Raw genomic sequence first — 22,277 nt, 5'->3', positions numbered from 1 at the left:
CGTCCAACTGTCCGCTGAAACTGTCCGCTGAAAGCCCACACACGAGCGGACTGTCCGCCCAAACACTGTTCAGCGGACAAAGTTGGGCGAACAGTCCGCCCGTGTGTACGCGGCCTAACTCCCCAGTGCTGGCAGCACTCATGCAGCCCCAGACCGTGACACTCCCACCACCTTGTTTGACTGTAGGCAAGACATACTTGTCTTTGTATTCCTCGCCTGGTTGCCGCCACACACGCTTAACAATATCTGAACCAAGTAAGTTTATCTTGGTCTCAATAGACTGCAGAACATGGTTCCAGTAATCCATGTCCTTAGTCTGCGTGTCTTCAGCAAACTGTTTGCAGGCTTTCTTGTGCATCATCTTTAGAAGAGGCTTCCTTCTGGAACAACAGGCACGCAGACCAGTTTGATGCAATGTGCAGCGAATGGTGTGAGCACTGACAGGATGACCCCTTCAACCTTTGCAGCAATGCTGGTAGCACTCATACGTCTATTTCCCAAAGACAACATCTGGATATGACGCTGAGCACGTGCACTTAACTTCTTTGGTCGACCATGGCGAGGCCTGTTCTGAGTGGAACCTCTCCTGATAAACCGCTGTATGGTCTTGGCCACAGTGCTGCAGCTCAGTTTCAGGGTCTTGGCAATCTTTCTATACCCTAGGCCATCTTTACGTAGAGCAACAATTCTTCTTTTCAGATCCTCAGAGAGTTCTTTGCCACAAGGTGCCATGTTGAACTTCCAGTGACCAATATGAGTAAGAGCGATAAAACCAAATTGAACACACCTGCTCCCCATTCACACCTGAGACATGGAAACAGGAATGAGTCACATGACACCGGGGAGGGAAAATGGCTAATTGGGTGCAATTTGGACATTTTTACTTAGGGGTTTACTAACTTTTGTTGAAGAAGTTTTGAACTACCAGGACTCCCTAGAGTGAGTCACTTGACCAAACTGAGCTTTCTTAGTCAGGGAAGTGACCAAGAACCCGATGGTCACTCTGACAGAGCTCCAGCATTTCTCTGTGGAGAGAGAAGCTTCCAGAAGAACAACCATCTCTGCAAGACTCCACCAATCAGGCCCGTATGGTAGAGTGGCCGGACGGAAGCCACTCCTCGGTATAAGGCACATGACATCCCACCTGGAGTTTGTCAAAAGGCACCAGAAGGACTCTCAGACCATGATAAACAAAATTCTCTGGTCTGATGAAACAAAGACTGAATTCTTTGGCCTGAATGGCAAGCATTATGTCTGGAGGAAACCAGGCACCGCTCATCACCTGGCCACTACCATCCTGACAGTGAAGCATGGTGGTGGCAGCATCATGCTGTGGGGATGTTTTTCAGCGGCAGGAACTGGGAGACTAGTCAGGATCAGGGGAAAGATGACTGCAGCAATGTACAGAGACATCCTTGATGAAAACCTGCTCCAGAGTGCTCTGGACCTCAGACTGGGGTGAACAACAAGTCAACTTCCAACAAGTCAATGACCCTAAGCACACAGCCAAGATAACAAAGGAGTGGCTATAGGATAACTCTGTGAATGTCCTTGAGTGGCCCAGCCAGAGCCCAGACTTGAACCTGGTTGAACATCTCTGGAGAGATCTGAAAATGGCTGTGCACCGGCGCTCCCCATCCAACCTGATGGAGCTTGAGAGGTCGCAAAGAAGAATGGGAGAAACTGCACAAAAATAGGTGGTGCCAAAGGTGCTTCAACAAAGTATTCAGCAAAGGTTGTGAATACTTATGTGATTTTTTTCATTTTTTATTTTTAATAAATTTGCAAGATTTCAAATAAACTTCTCTCACATTCCCATTATGGGGTATTGTTCATAGAATTTTGAAGAAAATATTGAATTGAATCCATTTTGGAGAAAGGCTGTAACATAACAAAAGGTGGGAAAAGTGAAGCGCTGTGAATACTTTCCGGATGCACTGTACATGCTGAGTTTAAAGTTCTGGTCACCCTTCTCGTATCCTCTAATGCCAATGCAAATAAAAGAGAGGGGGTATCCCTGCCTTGTTCCTCTGCCCAGCGTGAAGTAGTCTGAATTGCAGTCTGGAAGTTTTATTCAGGTACGCGGATGATGATATAGGCCTTTCTGTTGGATAATGCACCACTTAGCCCAAAACTGTTGCAATTACAAATGTTTAGGCATTCTCATGTTTATTTCTTTTGTTTGTATTGGCATGACACAAAAAAGTGGAGAAACAAAAAGCCAAATCTGAAACATTCCACGCAAATCTCCAAAAATGGACTGGACAAAATTATTGGCAACCTCAATTTAAAGTTTGGCAACACACCCCTTGGGAAAAATAACCAAAATCAATTGCTCCGTGTAACCATCAATGAGTTTCTTACACCTCTCTACTGGAATATTGGACAACTCTTCTTTTGCCAACTGCTCCAGGTCTCTCAGCCAACTGTTCTCAGATTGGAAGGGTTCCTTTTCCCAAATGTTGTTTTGAGATATCTCCACAGCTATGGGTATGGGATTTCGATCTGGACTCATTGTTGGCCAGTTCAGTACTCTCCAGCGCTTTGTCTTAAACCACTTCTGGGTGCTTTCTTGATGTGTGCTTTGGGTCATTGTCCTGCTGTAAGACCCATGCCCTCTGATGGAGATCCAACTTTCTGACACTGGGCCCTACATTGCACCCCACAATTCTTTGGTAGTCTGATGATCAGTGCCTTGATTATCAATACAGCCATATCAGTGGCATCAGTGCCTCCTCATCAGTGTGCCTCATCAAGGAAGGATAAAAATTGCTTATTTGCAAAATTTTATAACAGAAACTAAAAAAAGTAAAAAAATAAATAAAATCTGTCTTTTTCATTTGTTTAGCAAAAAATAAAAAAACTTAGTGGTGATTAAATATCACCAAAATAAATCTCTATATCTGTCTCAAATAGATGCTAATAATTTCATATAGGCTCAGTGTTGCATGACCGCCCAGTTGTCCTTCAAAGTGCAACAGCACTGAAAGCTGAAAATTGGCCTGGTTGGGAGGGGGGCATAAGTACCCAGTAAGCAAGTGGTTAAGGAGGGATGGGCTCCTTCCAGGCATGCCTGCCCTCCATCTATCCATTATTATTTATGTGCTCCTACTATGGAGGCTCTCAAAATTTATAGCGTTAGGCTGGCAGATAATACCGGGGTACCATCATGTGGCATCTGCAGCTTACGCATGTATATTAAATATGTGCAAACTAAACTCCTGGTTTCAATGTGAACTGTTGTATAGGAAATTCAGTTTCTTGCAGGCTGGCTGGTAAGTTGAGCTGGGACTTTTTCATTGTTGTTTGACATGCGCCACCCTTCCGTGTAATCCTTGCTGTTAAGGCCAGTTATAGGTTGGGGTAGTTGCCGTTTGTTGTGTCCAACCAAACCCTCGTTGAGAGCCTCCTGAAATTGATAAGTCCTATGTTGAAGATACAGGAAAGTGGTCCCAAGTTCCAGGATGTTGATGGGAAGCATTTCTGTGATCAGGTTGCCTGGACTATTAAGCTCCCATAGACTCCTCCTTAGCCTGACAGAATGGCATTTGTCATTAGTACTTCCCAATTCAGTGGGAGAAAGGACTTTCACTAGCTTCTGGGTCCCACACTGAGCAGCTGTCCTGCTGCATTCTGAACACAGGAGTTCGGCCACTCGGCACAGGCGCCATTCAGAGAATGGTTTCCAATCAGAATACCATTGGTAATAAAGATCCACTATCATTCAAGTTTCAGAAAATACACATATACTGTACATGTTAAAGATTGGAATATTTAAAGTGATCAAATCTGCAACTGTAATGAATATATAATTATGTTAATAAATATAGTTCTATCCCTAACCAAGTTTTCTCTTACTGAAAGCGCTCTATACATACTTGAAAGGGATTCGGGAAGATGTGCTGGGGTTACATATAGGTGTTGCAGTTTGCAGAATCTGTTCCACCACCATCAGCCCACCACCAATCCGGAAAGAAATCTGATCAGGAGAATTCTTTAAAAAAAAAAAAATGAGTTTAGTCATAACTAGAAATAAGGTAATTAAAGAAATTAGAATGAAAGGTGACATATATATATAGAGGTTCATAAATAAACCTATTGTTTACTGTACATTAGTATTTTAAAACTAAACTCCAGGCACAAATGTTTTATATACAAAATATTCCTCAATAGCCATAAAGGATATACTGTAAACCCGCATTGTGCACACCAAATGCCTTTGCAAACCCTAATATTACCTTGTAAAAGTAACAGTGACATCATCAGTGTGCAGTACATATCCTAACACCAAGACTCAAACAAGAATACACACCTCTCTTGAAATTAGACAATATTTGCTTATCTCGGAGATTAGCTTTAAGCATAACAACAAGTTTTTAGGGTCACAATGCTAATAATTTGTTAGATGGAGGGTCAGAGGTTACTTAAAGTCTGACAGTCACTCCTTCCTCCAGTGCCTTGTTACACTCTGTCTTGTAACTCCTGTGTGTTCAAGTGCGCATTTTTTTTAAACAAAGGAAAGCTAAATAAGAGGCAAACAAATCTCTTATCAAAGCAATTCTGCAACATATTTTATTTACCCAATTCTTTGCTCCTGCTGGCTCCTCTGTGTTGCTAGACTAGTCCCCACAGCCTCTTCTCCCCTACACTCCATTGGTCTAAGGTTCTTTGACATCATCAAGTCCAATGTTGGGAAAATAGTATTTTGGTGGAGCAGTGGATCAGATAAATAAAATGCTTTTACTGTCCACTAAACCTGAACAAGCAGTTAAAGTGCTTCTAAAGTAAAAATAAATGCTTTACGTTGAAGCAATTCTAAAGGCTAAACATTTTTTACCTTAATGCATTCCTTGCATTAAGGTAAAAAATGTTTAGGCATCATAATCCCCTTTTACTTACCTGAGCCCTCATTCAATCCAGAGTGGTGCACTTTTGCAGCCATTCTCTCCCCTCACTTCCGGGTCTCACTTGCTTTACCGGGGCACCAGGAGCCATCGGCTTCCAGTGCTGTCAATCAAAAGCAGTGATGAGGAAGCGTGAGGGAAGAGAGCCAAGTTTCGCTGTCTGTGTCAATAGACGCAACAGCAGTGCTCCCATGGGAAGCGGCTTCACATGGGGCACTGGACTGAGTGGAGGGGCCAGGAGCACCGGCGGGAGAACCAAAAAGAGTAGGTTCGTGGGAGCTCTCTGCAATTTCTTTGCACAGAGCAGGTAAGAAGAGACATGCTTTTTTTTTTTAAATGTTACCTTCACAATCGCATTACATGTATTAAAGTGACATATACCCAGCAAAGTGAATAGGCTCAGATGATACACAGGGATGAAACAAATCTCTCTACGTAAGTTTTACACATATCTGCTGTCTTCAACTTGCTATATTCTTAGAATTCTTACATCGTGTTGGAATTTTATCTTCCTCATTCAGCTGTAGGTGTGTAGTCTTAGCTTACACTGGGGACAGCTGATTGGAGGAGAGGTACAACCCCCCCCAACATGGGTAGAAGAATGAAGATACTTTCAGAGCTGTGCTGTGACAAGACAAGCTCTCTTGTTAGAACAGGGAAACGAAACAGCAGCAATACACAGGACTTAGGGCTTTGAAATAAGAAAACATTACAGATATATGTGCCTAGGTCACATTTAATGAATCGGATATACATCCACTTTAACCACTTACAGACCGGAAGATTTGGCTAGGCCATTTTTTGCGATATGGCGCTGTGTCGCTTTAACTGACAATTACGCAGTCGTGAGATACTGTACCCAAACAAAATTGATGTCCCAATTTTTTTCCAAATAGAGCTTTCTTGATTGATAACCTCTGCGGTTTTTATTTTTTGTGCTATCAACAAAAAAAGAGTGTACATTTTGAGTAAAAAAAAAAACAATATTTTTAACTTTTTGCTATGATAAATATCCTCAAAATGTTTTAAAAAAAACTAATTTCTTCCTCAGTTTAGGCCAATATATATTCTTCTACATATTTTTGGTAAAAAAATAAATAAAAGAAAGCGTTAATTGATTGGTTTACGCAAAAGTTATAGCGTCTACAAACTATAGGCAAGATTTATGGCATTTTTATTATTTATTTCTTTTTTTTTTTTACTAGTAATGGCGGGGATCTGCAGTTTTTAGCAGTTGACATTATACAGCGATCAGAGCTACAAAAATTCACCGATCACTGTATAAATGTCACTGACAGGGAAGGGGTTAAATGTGGTAGGGTAGGGGGCAATCAAGGGGTTAAATGTGTTCCCTAGTTAGTGTTTCATGGGATGTGACTGACTGGGGGAGGAGACATATCATTGTTTCTACTTAGTAGGAACAAACAATGTGTATCCTCTCGCGTGACAGAACAGGGATTTGTGTGTGGGGTTTACACACACAAATCCCTATTCCTGCTTTCGTGAATGCGATCGCGAGTGGCCGGCAGTGATTGTGCCTGCCGGCCACGCGCATCGGGGTTTACCGCCGTGCAGCGGGCTTGCGTCCTTCCAGCGGAATGGGCGCTCCTGCCATCACCCTTAAAGTGGTTGTAAACCCTTACAACCAACTTTGACCTACAGGTAAGCCTAGATTTAGGCTTACCTGTGGGTCCAAGAAATATCTCCTAAACCTACACGGTTTAGGAGATATTTGCCGAAAGACAGGCGTGCCGTAGACAGCGGCGCTCAGGCGCACTGAGCGCGGCGGGGTCAACGGTGATATGCCGCGAGTGGTGGCTCCCGTGCGCATGCGCGAGAGTGACGTCATCGCGGCTTCGCAGAATGATCGGTCGGTGAGTGGTTAAAGTGGTGTCGCCCCCCCCCCCCCCCCCAAAAAAATATTTAAATTCCTACAAAAAGTAAAAAAAAAATTTGGAAAAAAAAAATATTTAACTCACCTCTAAATGCCTGTTGCTAGGGGGGGGTCCCTCGTAGTCTGCCTCCTTCAGTGCCCGGGCACCTGCCGTAACTTCCCCTCGGCGCAGTCAGTCATATGGGACATGTGACAGGTCCCAGATGACTGCAAGGTGTATCACGGTGCATGACGCTGCTCGCGCATTCGCAGTGAGTGCCTGGCTGTGGCGTCACAGAGAATGTCGGCAACGCCGAGCGGAGCGAAGAACGAGCGGGGCTTAGTTCCCCTGCATTGCTGGACCATGGGACAGGTAAGTGTCCGATTATTAAAAGTCAGCAGCTGCAGTATTTTTTAAGGGGCAGCCTACTTTAAGGTAAAAAAAAAAAACTCCCCACTACTGCTCCCTCTTCCTTGCCTTACAGGAAACTTTGAGAGCACCGGGAGCCATAACCTCTTGCTGCTGTCAGTCAAATCCTATGAGGAGGGAGCAGAGTGCTTGGCCGGGCCACGCTGTATGTTTCTATAGAGCAGGCACAAGGCTCGCTGAGGGGGCAACTGCAGGAAAGGAGCAGGGGACTGTGATGGCGGGGACTGCAAAAGAGGAGGTAAAGGACAGCTCTGTGCAATACCATTGCAAAGAGCAGGTAAGTATAACATCTTTTTCTTATTTTAATTTTTAAAAAAATGCGTTTGCTATCACTTTAAACCTTGCCGTGCAAGCGTAGTCCCACGACAAGGGAAGAGTTTTAGTTTTACTGGAGTTGGGCTTTAAGGGATAGTGGTTAGGGGTCTAGAGGTCGATGAAGAAGTTCAATGCCCTACATCAACAATTACCAGGAAGGAATACTAATGTATTGCTTGAACGTAAACCAACAAAAGTGATAGGTCAGTAGCAAATGTGCAGCAGATCACCTGGCCTAAGTGAATCATTATTTCCAATGGACAAAGGAAAACCAAATAATGAATCTCATCAGATGTGATTGGTTATAAATAGATTGAACAGCGGCCTCAGAGAAGAGCTTAGAAGGATTAGCTAAAATAGGGCAAATTGCCACATTTAGGCTAGACATGGCCTCCTCAATAAACCCAACAGTGACACATCCAGCTTACTAATCTCTAATGTAAACATTGAGTTCATGCTCTGGGTGGGGGGAGCAAAGTGAGATGGGAGAAAAAGAACTAAGCTCCCTAAATAAAAATTGCTAAGAGGTGGAGTGTATTTTTTAGCAGAAGAGACAGGTGAATCTATTCTTAAGAAAAAAATGACCTTCCTCTAGCAGTTTTTCAATTTGTGTGCACAGTATGCATTGTGATAGATGCAGATAATGGAGCTGGGCACAGTGTAACTTCAGAGTGCATGCGGAAGAGTTAAATCAGTGGATGCCCAATGGACGAAGAAGAGAGGGACAGGACCTAGAAGAAGCAGCGGCAAAGCTGGTGGGCAACAAGGAGGTGACTGGATCTGTCAACATTCTGGGAAGGCACACTCATACGTAAGTGTGCAATAATGTGTACGCTCTTCACAGTGCATGCAGAGGTCATCAAAGACTTGTTTTAAACCTGCAGAATTCTTGCAGGGTTGTTTTAAAACTCTTACATATAATTAGTGAACTGACTAGTCTCAGGTGATACACAGAGATGAAACAAATCCTCCTACATAAGTTGTATCTGTTTATCTGCAGGCATTTCTTCTGTACATCCACAATTTACATAGCATTTCTGAACTTCAGAAAGCAGGGAGCTGAAGTTATACTCTGCAGAGCTCAGTGAGAGCAGATTGGAGGGAAGGGACACACCCCTTAGTCACCTTATGCACAGGAACTGAGCTTAGGCTGTCATTCACAGGCTGTGTGCTAGAGCTCCTGTCCCTGTCATCTTTTATCTCTTGGTGTCAGGAAAACCTGTCAGAAGTTACTCATTCAGGTATCAGAGGAATAAGGCAGCAGACAAAAATGACACTCCGTTTTCCTTGGATTGGGACAAGTACACACTATAGAGGGATATGCTTTGTTCATATTATATTTCAGGGGCTTACAACCACTTTAGGTATAATTTAAAGGAGAATTACAGCCAAAGCTTGTTTGGCTGTAATTCTCCTATGGATCACAGGAGTGCAGTTCGTTTTGCACTACTGTAACCTGTTTTCAGCAGACAGTCGGTCCAGGCTCTGCATCATCACGACCATATAATCGGGATTTACCTAGATCCCTGGACTGACACCTGGCTCAGCTTCTCAGCGAGCCGCCCCTTCACAGCTCAGCGCTCCAGTGAGTGAGAAGGGGGCAGAGCAGAGAGCTGTCACTGACAGTCACCAGCTCCCTGCTTGGGGAGCTGTGAGAACCAAGTGATTGGTGGTGTTTGATCACTGAGTTCTCAGTGCAGAGGCGCCAGGGGACAAATGCAGCATTGGACCTAGGTAAGTATGAATTATAAAAAAGAAAAAAAAAACATACTTGTCTTTTAATACCTGGACGTTTATAGCCTAGCTACAGGTTCAGGTTCAAAGCCTAATATGTACAGCAACAAATCTTAAATTCAGGGGCACTGTGGCACTTCAGCCACAGTTTTCAGGGCACTTTAAAAGGAATCTGACATAAAAGTACAGTAAAACCTTTGACATAATTTATCCCAGAAACATGCTTGTAATCCAAAGCACTTGTATATCAAAGTGAATTTCTCCATAAGAAATAATGGAAACTCAAATGGTTAGTTCCACAACCATTTATTCATAGGTCCTTCAGTTTATAGTTGAAATAAAAAGATTATAGTAATGTTACCAGGTTGTGTAACCATAAAATGTCCATCTACAAATGGCAGCCTCCACAAGGAGATTAGTAGCAAAATCCTTTAGGAGCTACAGAGTATAAAAGAGAAGAGAGGTGCCTCTAAGTGTAGCAATATGTTGCTAAATGTTGTACCTTTATTAAATGTAACCATATTGCTACACTTTGAGGCGCCTCTCTTCTCTTTTATACTCAGTTGTGACATGACGCTACTAGCATATCAAGATATCGCTTGTATATCAAGTCAAAGTTTATTAAAAAATGTTGATTGCCTTGCAAAACCCTCTCAAACCAAGTTACTCTCAAATCAATCTGTAATATAAGAGCTACCATTGCAGGTTTCCAGTCCCGATACTTCCTACACTATTTGCGGAGTCACTGGAAAAGGCATGTGCTGTTGGTGTACATAACACCTACATGGTTTTTCTGGGACAGTGGCTTACTAGGTAGTGGGGAAAGTATCAGTGTTCCATTTAAAGCACATTCTAGGCCTCTTAATCTCCTATAAGGTGTTGCAAACTTTTAGCACACCAGTTTAACTCTCTCAAAAAAACATCAAGTGTCTGCAATGGTATAAAAAATAAATCACACTTGAAATTCAGGGTTTGATTTTTATTTTCTGTTTGAAACACACAGGATTTTATTTCCATTTAGAGCTCTTTACTCCAGGCAGCTTTAAACACTCAAAGGCAGCCATCTTTACCAAACCCTGGAGAGTGCTGCTATACAGCAAGACTTCAAAGCAAAGTCCTAAGAATAGTGGCTATCCTGACAATGTGTGACTGGATAAAAGCAAATGGAGTTAACATATAAACCACTATAGAGTAAGGATAAAGCACACAGACTATTTAAATCCAAGTAAGAAAAAGTGCACTTCTTATACAGAAGTAAATCAGAGGTTCTAGCAAAAGATTTTTTTTCATAGAAAAATAAACGATCAAAGAAAAAAACCTGATTCTGACCATTATGAGGGATATATTTTTAAGGTTTAAAAAAGAATTAAGGTTAGGGAGCTAAAACTTTTACCTTTTATTTAGCTGATACGGGCACTCTATCTATTCATTTATGCCACATTTTGCCTAAAGTTAAATTAACCCAGCAAAATGTATTGTGCTGATAACGGTTCTATCCTAAAGCAGACATCTTATCTTAGTGGAGTGAACTTTTCCAAGGTGTTTTTTTATTTTATTTAAACCATGTCCCATTTTTTATAAATTTTAACAAATGATCATTTTGGCCATTTTACCTATTTAATATAAATAACATATAAAACTGAGAAATATTTAGTAGTGTAAAGGTGAAAAACTATGTTGAAATTAAAAGTTGCACAGGTTTAAATATTCTAGAAAAAATGATTCATATTAAGATTACTTAATATTATACCATACAGATTTATAAAAAAACCTTTTGGTATCATTAAAAAGACTGAGGTAAGCAAATAAATGTCTAATAAATAAAGACAATTGGATTCTTTAATCAAATAATTCAAGTATAGGCAGTATATTGATCCAAGCAAGATGGATAAGTGTCTTTGATACTATGATGCGGCTTTAAAGGAGAAGTTCCCCTTTTTTAAAAATAAATAAATACACATCTGTTTGCAGGAAAAAAATGTGCATTTATTATTTGTTTACATTTCAGCCTTTTTTACGTATTGCACCCACGATCTGCTATGCGTTGATCCTGCAGACACTCATAAGCTCTCTGCGGGAATCAGAATTCTCTGCAGAATCAATGGTCTGAGGACACTCACCAGTGCCCTCGCAGTTTATTGAAAACTACAAGGCATTGGCTGCAGAAGCTGATGGTATTTGTAGTCGAATTCATTAACAGTAAACTGTAAATGAATAACGCGGCCATGCTGTTTTCAAATTGTGGCAGCAGGTTCAGGAAGAAGATCCCTGCTCGCTGTCACAAAGTGGGGAGCACTGGCGACAGGAGGTGGGACACTGGGAGCCACCTGGTTTTACCACCTGAATATGGTTGCAACATATAACATACTCCTAATGCCCTGTACACGCGAGTGGATTTTCCGTCGGAAAAAACTTGGATGTTTTTTCTGATGGAATTGCGCTCAAGCTTGGCTTGCATACACGCGGTCACACAAAAGTTCTCTGAACTTTTGACCATCAAGAACGCGGTGAAGTACAAACACTACGATGAACTGAGAAAAAGAAGCTCAATGCTTCCGAGCATGCGTCAAATTGTTTCCGAGCATGTGTATGAATTTTGTGCATCGGAATCTGTACAGATGATCTGAATTTCTGTTCGGAACTTTTTCCGACCGAAAAATAGAGAACCTGCTCTCAATCTTTTGCTGGCTGGAATTCTGCCAGCAAAAGTCCGATGGAGCATACACACGGTCAGAATTTCTGACCAAAAGCTCACATCTGACTTTTGCTGGCAGAATTTCTGATCGTGTGTATGGGGCTTTAGAGTAAACTTAGAGTGCCTTGAAAAAGTATTCACACCCCTTGAAATTTTCCACATTTTGTCATGTTACAGCCAAAAACATAAATTTATTTTATTGGCATTTTATGTGATAGACCAACACAAAGTGGCACATGATTGTGCAGTGGAAGGAAAATGATAAATGGTTTTCAAAAGTTTTTACAAATAACTATCTGAAAAGTGTGGCGTACATTTGTATTCAATAATTTGTAGAACAACCTTTTACTGCAATTACAGCTGTCAGTAGTTTTGGGGTACGTCTCTACCAGCTTTGCATATCTAGAGACTGAATTTTTTCCCCATTCTTCTTTGAAAAAAAGCTCAAACTCTGTCAGATTGGATGGAAAACATCTGTGAACAACAAGTTTCAAGTCTTGCCACAGATTCTCAATTGGATTTAGGTCTAGACTTTCACTGGGCCATTCTAACACATGCATATTGTGAAAGTGTGGTACCCCACCAGTGTATGGATTCAGGATTCTCAACCAGGCAGGTTGAGGGGCTCCAGTTTATTTGCTTATTTGGGAGGAAACTGGCTTTTCAGTTTCCTCATTACTTACTATTGTCCACTTTGGGACCTGAAGCCCGGGCATTTTGTAGCAATCCGGGTGGGATGAAATCTCCAGTCCTGGGTCCGGGTTTTGAGATCCATCAGTCAGTATATAGCTCTGGCTATGTGTTTAGGGTTGTTGTCCTGCTGGAAGGTGAACCTCCGCCCCTGTCTCATGTCTTTTGCAGACTCTAACAGGTTTTCTTCTAACATTGCCCTGTATTTGGTTCCATTCATCTTCCTATCAACTCTGACCAGATTCGCTGTCCCTGCTGAAGAAAGGCATCTCCACAACATGATGCTGCCACCACGTTTCACAATGGGGATGGGTGTGGTCAGGGTGATGTGCAGTGTTAGCTTTCTGTCACACAGTGTTTTGCTTTTAGGTCAAAAAGTAAAATTTTGGTCTTATGTGACCAGAGCACCTTCTTCCACATGTTTGCTGTGTCCTCCACATGGCTTCTCGCAAATGGGACTTCGTATGGCTTTCTTTCAACATTGGCTTTCTTCTTGGCACTCTTCCATAAAGGCCAAATTTGTGGAGTGCGTGAATAATAGTTGTCCTGTGTACAGATTCTCCTACCTGAGCTGTGGATCTCTGCAGCTCCTCCAGAGTTACCAAGCGTCTCTTGGCTGCTTCTCTGATTCTCCTGCCCGGCCTGGTAGTTTAGGTGGACAGCCATGTATTGCCATACTCTTTCCATTTTTGGATGATGGATTGAATAGTGCTCCGTGAGATGTTCAAAGCTTGGGTTATTTACTTTATAACCTAACCCTGCTTTAAACTTCTCCACAACTTTATCCCTGACCTGTCTGGTGTGTTCCTTGGCCTTCATGATGCTTTGTTCACTAAGGTTCTCTAACAAACCTCTGAGAGCTTCACAGAACAGCTGTATTTATACTGAGATTAAATTACACACAGGTGGACTCTATTTACTAATTAGGTGACTTCTGAAGGAAGTTAATTATGGGTATCAGAGCAAAGGGGGCTGAATAGAAATATAGGCCACACTTTTTAGATATTTATTTGTAAAAAAATTGGAAAACCATTTATCATTTTCCAACCAATTCCAAATTATGTGTGACTTTGTGTTGGTCTATCACATAAAATCCCAATCAAAAAATACCTTTTCGTTTTTGGTTGTAATATGACAAAATGTGGAAAATTTCAAGGGGTATGCATTCTTTTTTAAGGCACTGTATCTATTAAGGGAAGATCTAGGACTTACTCATATTATGCTTGTGATTTAATTTCTTATTATTTGGTCTGCTAACGCTTTAAATTGCCATTGCATGAAGTAATATAGTGTTTATTATGACACCAAGCAGAATTTCTAATTTTATTGATAAAAAAAAAAATGTACTTGCATATTAATTTTGTCAAGCAAAGAAAAACAAAAAATAAGAAAAAAATTTCAGCTAGTCAAATGTATAGACTTAAAATCCTTGTGGGTTCCTGACCTGTTTTTGAAGATGTGGCGATGTCATCCTTTTACTTGCTTCACTACTTAGTAAGTGACTTTTCACATGTACATGCTTGTCTCAGGTCAATGGCTGAACAAGTAGTGAAGGAGACTTGGATCATGAAATGTAAAAAACACAAGGCAGCAGTTGTATTTCTATTTTTTTGTTTAATACGTTCCTTTTGACTTGTGTGAGATTCTTAATATGGAACAAATCTGGACATCGTCAGTTGGTACAAATACTACGCGGGGGTTACTTCCATCTATTTCAGAAATCTCGACCCCGAGCCTGGGGTCTTTTGTTCAGTGGATGGAATACCGACAACTATCCTGAACAAAGAGTTGTTAAGTAGAGACCCTGAACCTGTGGAAGCCTTAGGCCGCGTACACACGCGGGGACTGTTCGCTCAACTTTGTCCGCTGAACAGTGTTTCAGCGGACAGTCCGCTCGTGTGTGGGCTTTCAGCGGACAGTTTCAGCGAACAGTCTGCTGAACAAGGTTTTTCGGAATTTCCGAAAAATTGTCCGCTGAAACCTTGTTTCAGCGAACAGTCCCCTCGTGTGTAGGCTTGTTCGTCAAACAAAGTTCCGCGCATGCTCAGAAAGAATTTATACGCCGAAGGTTGCATTGCAGTGTATAGGACGTCGTTTTCTAGTCCCGTCGTACGTGCCGTTCACGTCATCGCGCACGGTTTCAGCAAACTGTTCGTACGTCGTGTGTGGCCATGTCCGTCCATGCTAATTTTGAGCGGACTGTCCGCTGAAACTGTTTGACGAACAAAGTTGAGCGAACAGTCCCCGCGTGTGTACGCGGCCTTACATTTTACTTTTTTTTTTCCTTCAACCATAGGTTGAAAGGAAAAAAACTGCTCAGTATCCCTCATGCTGTGCTATTGTATTCTGCAGCTACAGCCGTCGGCAGTGATTCCACAAAAAAAAAAATAATAATCCAACAGGCTGGTTGTACTGAAGTAGCGGGGGAAAATAATTATTTGATCCCCTGCAGATTTTGGAAAGTTTGCCCACTTACAAAGAAATGAAGGGTCTATAATTTTTTATCATAGGTGTATTTTAAATGATAAAGACAGAATATGAACCACAAATCCAGAATAAACACATGATACAAATGTTAGAAACTGAGTTGCAGTTCAGTGAGTAAAATACGTATTTGATTCCCAAGCAAAACATGACTTAGTACTTGGTGGATAAACACTTGATAGAAAGCAAAGAAGAAAACTGTTTTTTGTAGTTGGTGACCACGTTTGCACACATCTCAGGAGGTATTTTGGTCCACACTTCTTTACAGATCTTCTCTAAATCCTTAAGGTTTTTTGGCTGTCGCTTGGCAACTTGAAGTTTCAGCTCCCTCCATAAATTTTCTATAGGATTAAAGCCTGGAGACAGGCTAGGCCACCCCATGACCTTAATGGGTTAATTCTTGAGCCATTCCTTTGTTGCCTTGGCCGTATGTTTTGGGTCATTGTCATGCTGGAAGACCCATCCACCACCCATCTTCAGTGTTCTGGCTGAGGGAAGAAGGTTCTCATCCAAGATTTTACAATACATGGCCCCATCCATTGGCCCCTCAATGTGGCAAAGTTTGCCTGTAGCTTTAGCAGAGAAACAGCCTCAAAGCATATTTCCACTTCTGCTCTTGACTGTAGGGATTGTGTTCTTAGAGGTCATAGTCAGCATTTTTCTTCCTCCAAACACGGTGAGTCGCGTTAAAGAGGAACTGCAGCCTGGTCACTTAATTTGTAATAAAAACATCTTTGTCATTCTAAAGTTTCCCTTCAACCATTTTGCCTATTATTTTATATATACTGTGATTCTGTACTTGCCAAATATGCTGCAGAAATCTCCCTCCACTGAGTCTGGCTGCAGCCATTTTAACTGTGGGCAGCTGAAGCTGCTGCCTGTTCACTTCCTGGATTTACACACACGCACACCCCCAGCTCTGTAGCTTTCATTGGTCCTCTTATGACTCACCCCCCCCCCCCCCCCTCCCTTCTTGGCAAACTCTCATGAGAGTGAGAAAGAAAGCTGTGCAGGATGTTATAAGCCTAGGCTAATGATCAGACAATAAACAGGAAGTGGGCTGTATAAGGTATTTACTGGCAGAAGTTAAAACAACAAGGGAAGAAAATTTAATAGATGGAAAGTTACATACATAGTAACATAGTAGGTAAGGTTGAAAAAAGACACAAGTCTATCAAGTCCAACCTATGTGTGTGATTATATGTCAGTATTACATTGTATATCCATGTATGTTGCGGTCGTTCAGGTGCTTATCTAATAGTTTTTTAAACTATCGATGCTCCCTGCTGAAACCACCACTTGTGGAAGGGAATTCCACATCCTTGCCACTCTTACAGTAAAGAACACTCTACACAGTCTAAGGTTAAACCTCATTTCTTCCAATCTTAATGAGTGGCCACGTGTCTTATTAACCGCTTGCCGACCACCGCACACAGATGTACGCCGGCAGAATGGCACAGGCAGGCAAATGGGCGCACCTGTACATTGGCCTTCGATTGCGGTGTGGAGAGGCAGAACAGGGAGATGCCTATGTAAAGAAGGCATTTCCCTGTTCTGCCTTGGGACATGACAAGATTCACTGCTCCCTGTCATCGGGAGCAGTGATCGCTGTCATGTCAATGGTAGCCCCAACAGTTAAAACACCTCCCTAGGACATACTTAACCCTTTGATCGCCCCTAATGTTTAACCTCTTCCCTGCCAGTGTCATTTACACAGTAATCAGTGCATTTTTATAGCACTGCTCGCTGTATAGATGACAATGGTCCCAAAATAGTGTCAAAAGTGTCCGCCATAATGTCGCAGTCACGATAAAAATTGCAGATCGCCGTCATTACTAATAAAAAAATAATAAAAATGCCAAAAATCTATCCCCTATTTTGTAGATGCTATAACTTTTGTGCAAACCAATATAAGCTTATTGCTATTTTTTTTTACCAAAAATATGTAGAATACATATCGGCCTAAACCGAGAAAGACATTTGTTTTTTTTTATATATTTTTTGGGGATATTTATTGAAGCAAAAAGTAAAAAATATTGTTGTTTTTTTTTTCAAAATTGTCGCTCTTTTTTTGTTTATAGCGCAAAAAATAAAATATCACCAAAAGAAAGCTATATTTGTGGGAAAAAAGGGCGCCAATTTTGTTTGGGTACAACGTCGTGCTACTGCGCAATTGTCAGCTAAAGCGACGCAGCGCCAAATCGCAAAAAAAAATGCTCTGGTCAGGAAGGGGGTAAAATCTTCCGGGGCTGAAGTGGTTAAACTCTTCCACAGAAAAGTTTTATCCCTATTGTGGGGCCGCCAGTATGACACTAAAATCATATCCACTCTCAAGTGTCTCTTCTCCAGAGAGAACAAGTTCAGTGCTCGTAACCTTTCCACATAACTAATATCCTTCAGACCCTTTATTAGCTTTGTTGCCTTCTCTGTACTCGCTCCACTTCCAATACATCCTTCCTAAGGACTGATGCCTAGAACTGGACAGCACACTCCAGGTGAGGCCAGACCAGAGTCTTGTAGAGTGGAAGAGTTATTGCTTTATCCCTGGAGTTAATCCCCTTTTTAATGCATGCCAATATTCAGTTTTCTTTGTTAACAGCAGCTTGGCATTGCATGCCATTGCTGAGCCTATCATCTACTAGGACCCACAGGTCCTTTTCCATCCAAGATCCCCCCCCCCCCCCGTGAGTAGATTGCATCCATATTTTTGCCACCCAAATGCATTAGTTTACATTTTTCCACATTAAAACTCATTTGCCATGTAGTTGCCCACCCCATTAATTTTTTTAGATCTTGCAAGGTTTCCACATCTTGCAGAGAAGTTATTGCCCAGCTTAGCTTAGTGTCAACCCGCAAATACAGAGGATTGAACTGTTTACCCCGACCTCCAGGTCCTTTATGAACAAACTAAATAAGATTGGTTCCAGCACAGAATCCTGGGGGACCCCACTTTCCACCCCTGACCTTCTGTCCAATCACATTGCCACAATCAGATTGTCCCCATAATTTTGCCACAATCAGATTGCCCCCATCAGATTGCCCTATCACACTGCTGCAATCAGATTGCCCCATCACACTGCTGCAATCAGATTGCCCCATCACACTGCTGCAATCAGATTGCCCCATCACATTGCCACAAATAGGATTGCCCCAATAACACTGCCCCAGTCAGATTGCCCCCATCATATTGCCACAATCAGATTTCCCCATCACATTGCCACAATTAGATTGTCTCCATCATTTTGTCACAATCAGATTTCCCCATCACATTGCCCCAATCAGATTGCCCCCATTACACTGCCACAACCAGATTGCCCCCATCACATTGCCTCAATCAGAAAGCCCCCATCACATTGTCCCCATCACACTGCTCTTTTTAAAATTAATTTTACATTCTTTGGCTGTGCTGTCCCCCGGCTCTGCAAACAAAGCTGGCATGCTTGCCACCCGCAATAGAGTAAATAGAGTGATGATGCCCTTGCGATCCACACACATCCTCCACTGCCGATTACTTTGATGGAAAGCTTGGGTAATAATGGCAACAAAAGCCTGGTTACCCTTTGTAAAAATGGCGCTGGGCGCCGCCTTGCGTCACGTCATTTCTGGTTTTGAAATAATGTAATGCTACGACCTGGCGATGCCTATTGTCTCCTGGGATTGATGACACACATCTCCCAGGAGATATTGCAAAGCTGGAAATGACACGCACAGTAGGAAGTGAAAATAGAATAAAGCATTAATAAAGTAAGTGAACCACAAAAAAAAAATGTAATTAGTGCATACATTACTGCTGGATGGTGAGGACTTAAAAATGTGGGTGGAACTCCGCTTTCAGAGAATATTTCTGGGATACAGTTGCAACACTATTTTGATGAGTATATCTTGCACGATTGCGAGCACTGTAATCTGTTAGCATTATCATTGTTTTCCATTGTCTTAAGTATTTAGCTCTTTGTGTACAGCTGCTGCAAGTTTCATTTCACATCATATATTATTTTTAACCTTTGCACGTGTTTTTACATATTTATCTCATTCCCCCCCCCCCCTTTTTTTTTCCATGTTAAGTACTTTGTATTATAACAGTAAATATAGAATTAACTACTTGCTGTATTTAAACTTTGCACACTATATTGTGAAGAGGAAAGAACAAGGTGTAGATCAAATGATCAGTCTAAATTGTACCCCCTTTTTTTGCATAATTTTTATACTGTTTTTATTGAATACTAACGTTTTCAATAAATTCAGATTGAACATAAAAAGTTCCCTTTAAAGTAAGAGTACCAAGATAAAGGCTACAAATTTGATAATAAATCATTTTGTGCCACATAACTACAACAATTTCAGATTGCAGTGTTTAGTTTAAAAGAAATACATGTAAAGAAATTTTGATGAAAAAGCTTGGATGTAGAAAGAATTGATTGACTGGTAAGTAAGATGTTTTCAGAGTCTGTCATCACCTGGCTTAACGTTAAAAAATAATTCACAATTTACTGAGCACAAATATATTGAATAAATATTTCTAGCATTAAGACACAAAGTACTGTACTAGTTACATATAGGATTTTATGTAGTTTCTGCAAATCTGTCAGATGCAGAACAAAAGACACCAAACTGATGATTTTCCACTGTGGCTTAAAGTGTTAATTCATCTTTTGAAAAAGAATAGTACAAATTATAAAGATGAACTAACAGCAGAGCCCTCCCTGCCCAGATACTTGCTCTACTTACCTCGGGGGTTGCTCAGCCGACAGCACCCCTACAGCTGTTCCATCGGTGCTTTGGGGATGAACAAGATGGATTCTGATTTGGTCAGTGCCGTCAATGTTAGGTAAGTAAAGCCCCGGAGGTAAGTAGAGTGAGTATCGGGGAGGGAGGTTGTCTGCTGTTAGTTCACAGTTACATTTTTTCTGTAAAAGTGAACTAAACCTTTAAAGCAGATCTATCATAATGTTTTGTTACAGACAGGTCCCCTATGGGACAAAGTTAATGTAGTAGTTTGTCCCTTGATGCTAAATGTTTTCTAACCACAGTTATGAGGCTCAACCTGCCTCCCTTTCTCTTCTGCTACAGCCAAGCCAAGAGGTTTCATGAAGACTGCTGATTCATAAGTGCAGCTTGTTTCGGTGGTGAGCACTTTCCACAGGCAGGCAGCAGCAAGAGGATTGCAGAGCCTGACATGCCCCCTCCCTCTGCATTCCTCTTGCCGCTGATTGTCTTTGGAAAGTGTTCACAACCAAAATAAGCAGCACTTATAATTCAGCCACCTTCCTTAAAGCTCACCAGGAAGGGTGGATTGGTCCTGACCTCATAACTATGGTTAGAAAAGCACTTAGCAAGATGGGACAAAGTGCTACATGTAAGTTGTTTCAAATAGTGCAGAAGGGTAGCAAAAAGTACAAGTATATATCTTCTTTATAGAAGTAAAAACAAAACAAAAACAAAAACATAATATTTTGCAACTTACTACGTCTTATGCCACGTACACACGATTGGACTATCTGGCGGACAAATCGCTGGACTTTGCAGCGGAGATCCCCAGGACTTTCCAATGAGCAGACCTGCCCACACACCACCAGACAATCCGCCGGACTATGGTGGGAGTCCGTCGGACTTTTGAAATGAACGGACTTGCCCACACACAGAGAAAAGTCCGCTCATTTTGAACGTGACTCCAGGTAGACGGGACTAGCAAAGGAAGTGAATGTCGTGTAGGGGTTCCCCTTTAAGTCCATACCAGGTGACGGGGCTAGCGAGGTATCAATCTCGCTGATGGAAGCGGCGACATTCACTTCCTTCGCTAGTCCCATCTACCTGGAGTCACGTTCAAAATGAACGGACTTTTCTCCGTGTGTGGGCAAGTCTGCTCATTTCAAAAGTCCAGCGGACTAGCACACAGAGGGGCGGAGTCCGCCGGACTTTTGGGAAGAAAAAGTCCGCTAGAGCCCACACACGGGCGGATTTTCCAGTGGACCAAGTCTGCCGGATAGTCCGATCGTGTGTACGCGGCATTACATATAGTGTTGTATTAGTTGTCTTTTTTTTATGCTTTCCCCTAAATTTTCACCTGGTGATCTTACTAGTAAGTTTATTATTTTTCAACTTCAGCATTCAGCGCTGTCGCACTTTGAATGACAATTGCGTGGTCATGCTACATTGTACACAAACTACATTTTTATAATTTTGTTCCCACAAATAGAGCTTTAGGTGGTATTTGATCACCTCTGGGAATTTTATTTTCTGCTAAACATATAAAAAAACAAAAAACGATAATTTTCAAAACTTTGTAAATAAGTATGTTTTCTCCTTCACTGATGGGGCTTCAATGATGGGCACCGATGAGGTGGCATTGATGGGCACTAATATGCAGCACTGATATGTGGCACGGATAGGCACTGATAGGTGGCACCACTGAGGTACTGTAATGTATGTCGTTGATGGATGCCAATCAGTGCCAAACAATAATGACTGTCAATCAGTGATCCCCATTGTGGGCACAGATTGGCATCCATTGTGGGCACTGATTGGCATCCCAGGTGGTGTAGGGTGGCATATCTGGTGGTGACATCTCTGGTGGTCCTAGTAGTGTACCTGGTGATCTAGTGTGGGCATCCTTGGGGTGGGCTGCGCTGATAATCGATCAGCACAGACCCCCCCTGTCAGAGGAGCAGCCGATCGGCTCTCCTCTACTCGCGTCTGACAGACGAGAGTGAGGAAAAGCCAATCACCGGCTCTTCCTTTTTACACAGTGATCAGTCGTGATTGGACATGGCTGATCACATGGTAAAGAGTCTCCGTCAGAGACTCTTTACCTAGATTGGTGTTGCGGGGTATGCAGCGGCTCAATATCGTGAAGACGTCATATGACATCTGGTCAGGATATTGAAACCACTTTGCCGCGGTCATTTTGCTATATGGCGGCAGCAAGTGGTTAAGGCCTCTTCCACACAGAGTAGAGACCACTCAGATCAGAAGTGGAGCTTCTCTCCAGCTGATTGGAGCAAAGTGGAGCGGTTGTCAAATCCATGCTTGCTCAGTTTATGCAGAGCAAACACAGGCAAACCCCGCCACATTCTATGGGCAGGTGGGTGTAAACAGACTTCGCTATCCATTTATATCAGGCTACCTCCAATTTTGTTTCTGGATTTAAAATTT

General features: G+C 42.0%; 1 protein-coding gene across 6 annotated transcripts in view; it reads right to left on the bottom strand.

Annotated features, from left to right (window-relative positions):
• Positions 1-22,277, bottom strand: part of SCAPER (S-phase cyclin A associated protein in the ER) — a 399,576-nt gene that overhangs the window by 99,326 nt on the left and 277,973 nt on the right. For all 6 annotated transcript variants that reach the window (XM_077472442.1, XM_077472443.1, XM_077472441.1 and 3 more), the window contains one exon: positions 3,879-3,994. In XM_077472442.1, the coding sequence (XP_077328568.1) occupies positions 3,879-3,994 (116 nt within the window). The remainder of the gene's footprint in view (positions 1-3,878; positions 3,995-22,277) is intronic.

This window comes from Lithobates pipiens, unplaced genomic scaffold (genome assembly GCF_037356315.1).
Source record: "Lithobates pipiens isolate NorthernLeopardFrog02 unplaced genomic scaffold, aLitPip1_a1.2 Scaffold_8, whole genome shotgun sequence".
In the NCBI taxonomy this organism is placed as follows: Eukaryota; Metazoa; Chordata; class Amphibia; order Anura; family Ranidae; genus Lithobates; species Lithobates pipiens.
Note: the sequence above shows the minus strand (reverse complement) of the source record. Positions and strands in the feature narration are given on the sequence as shown.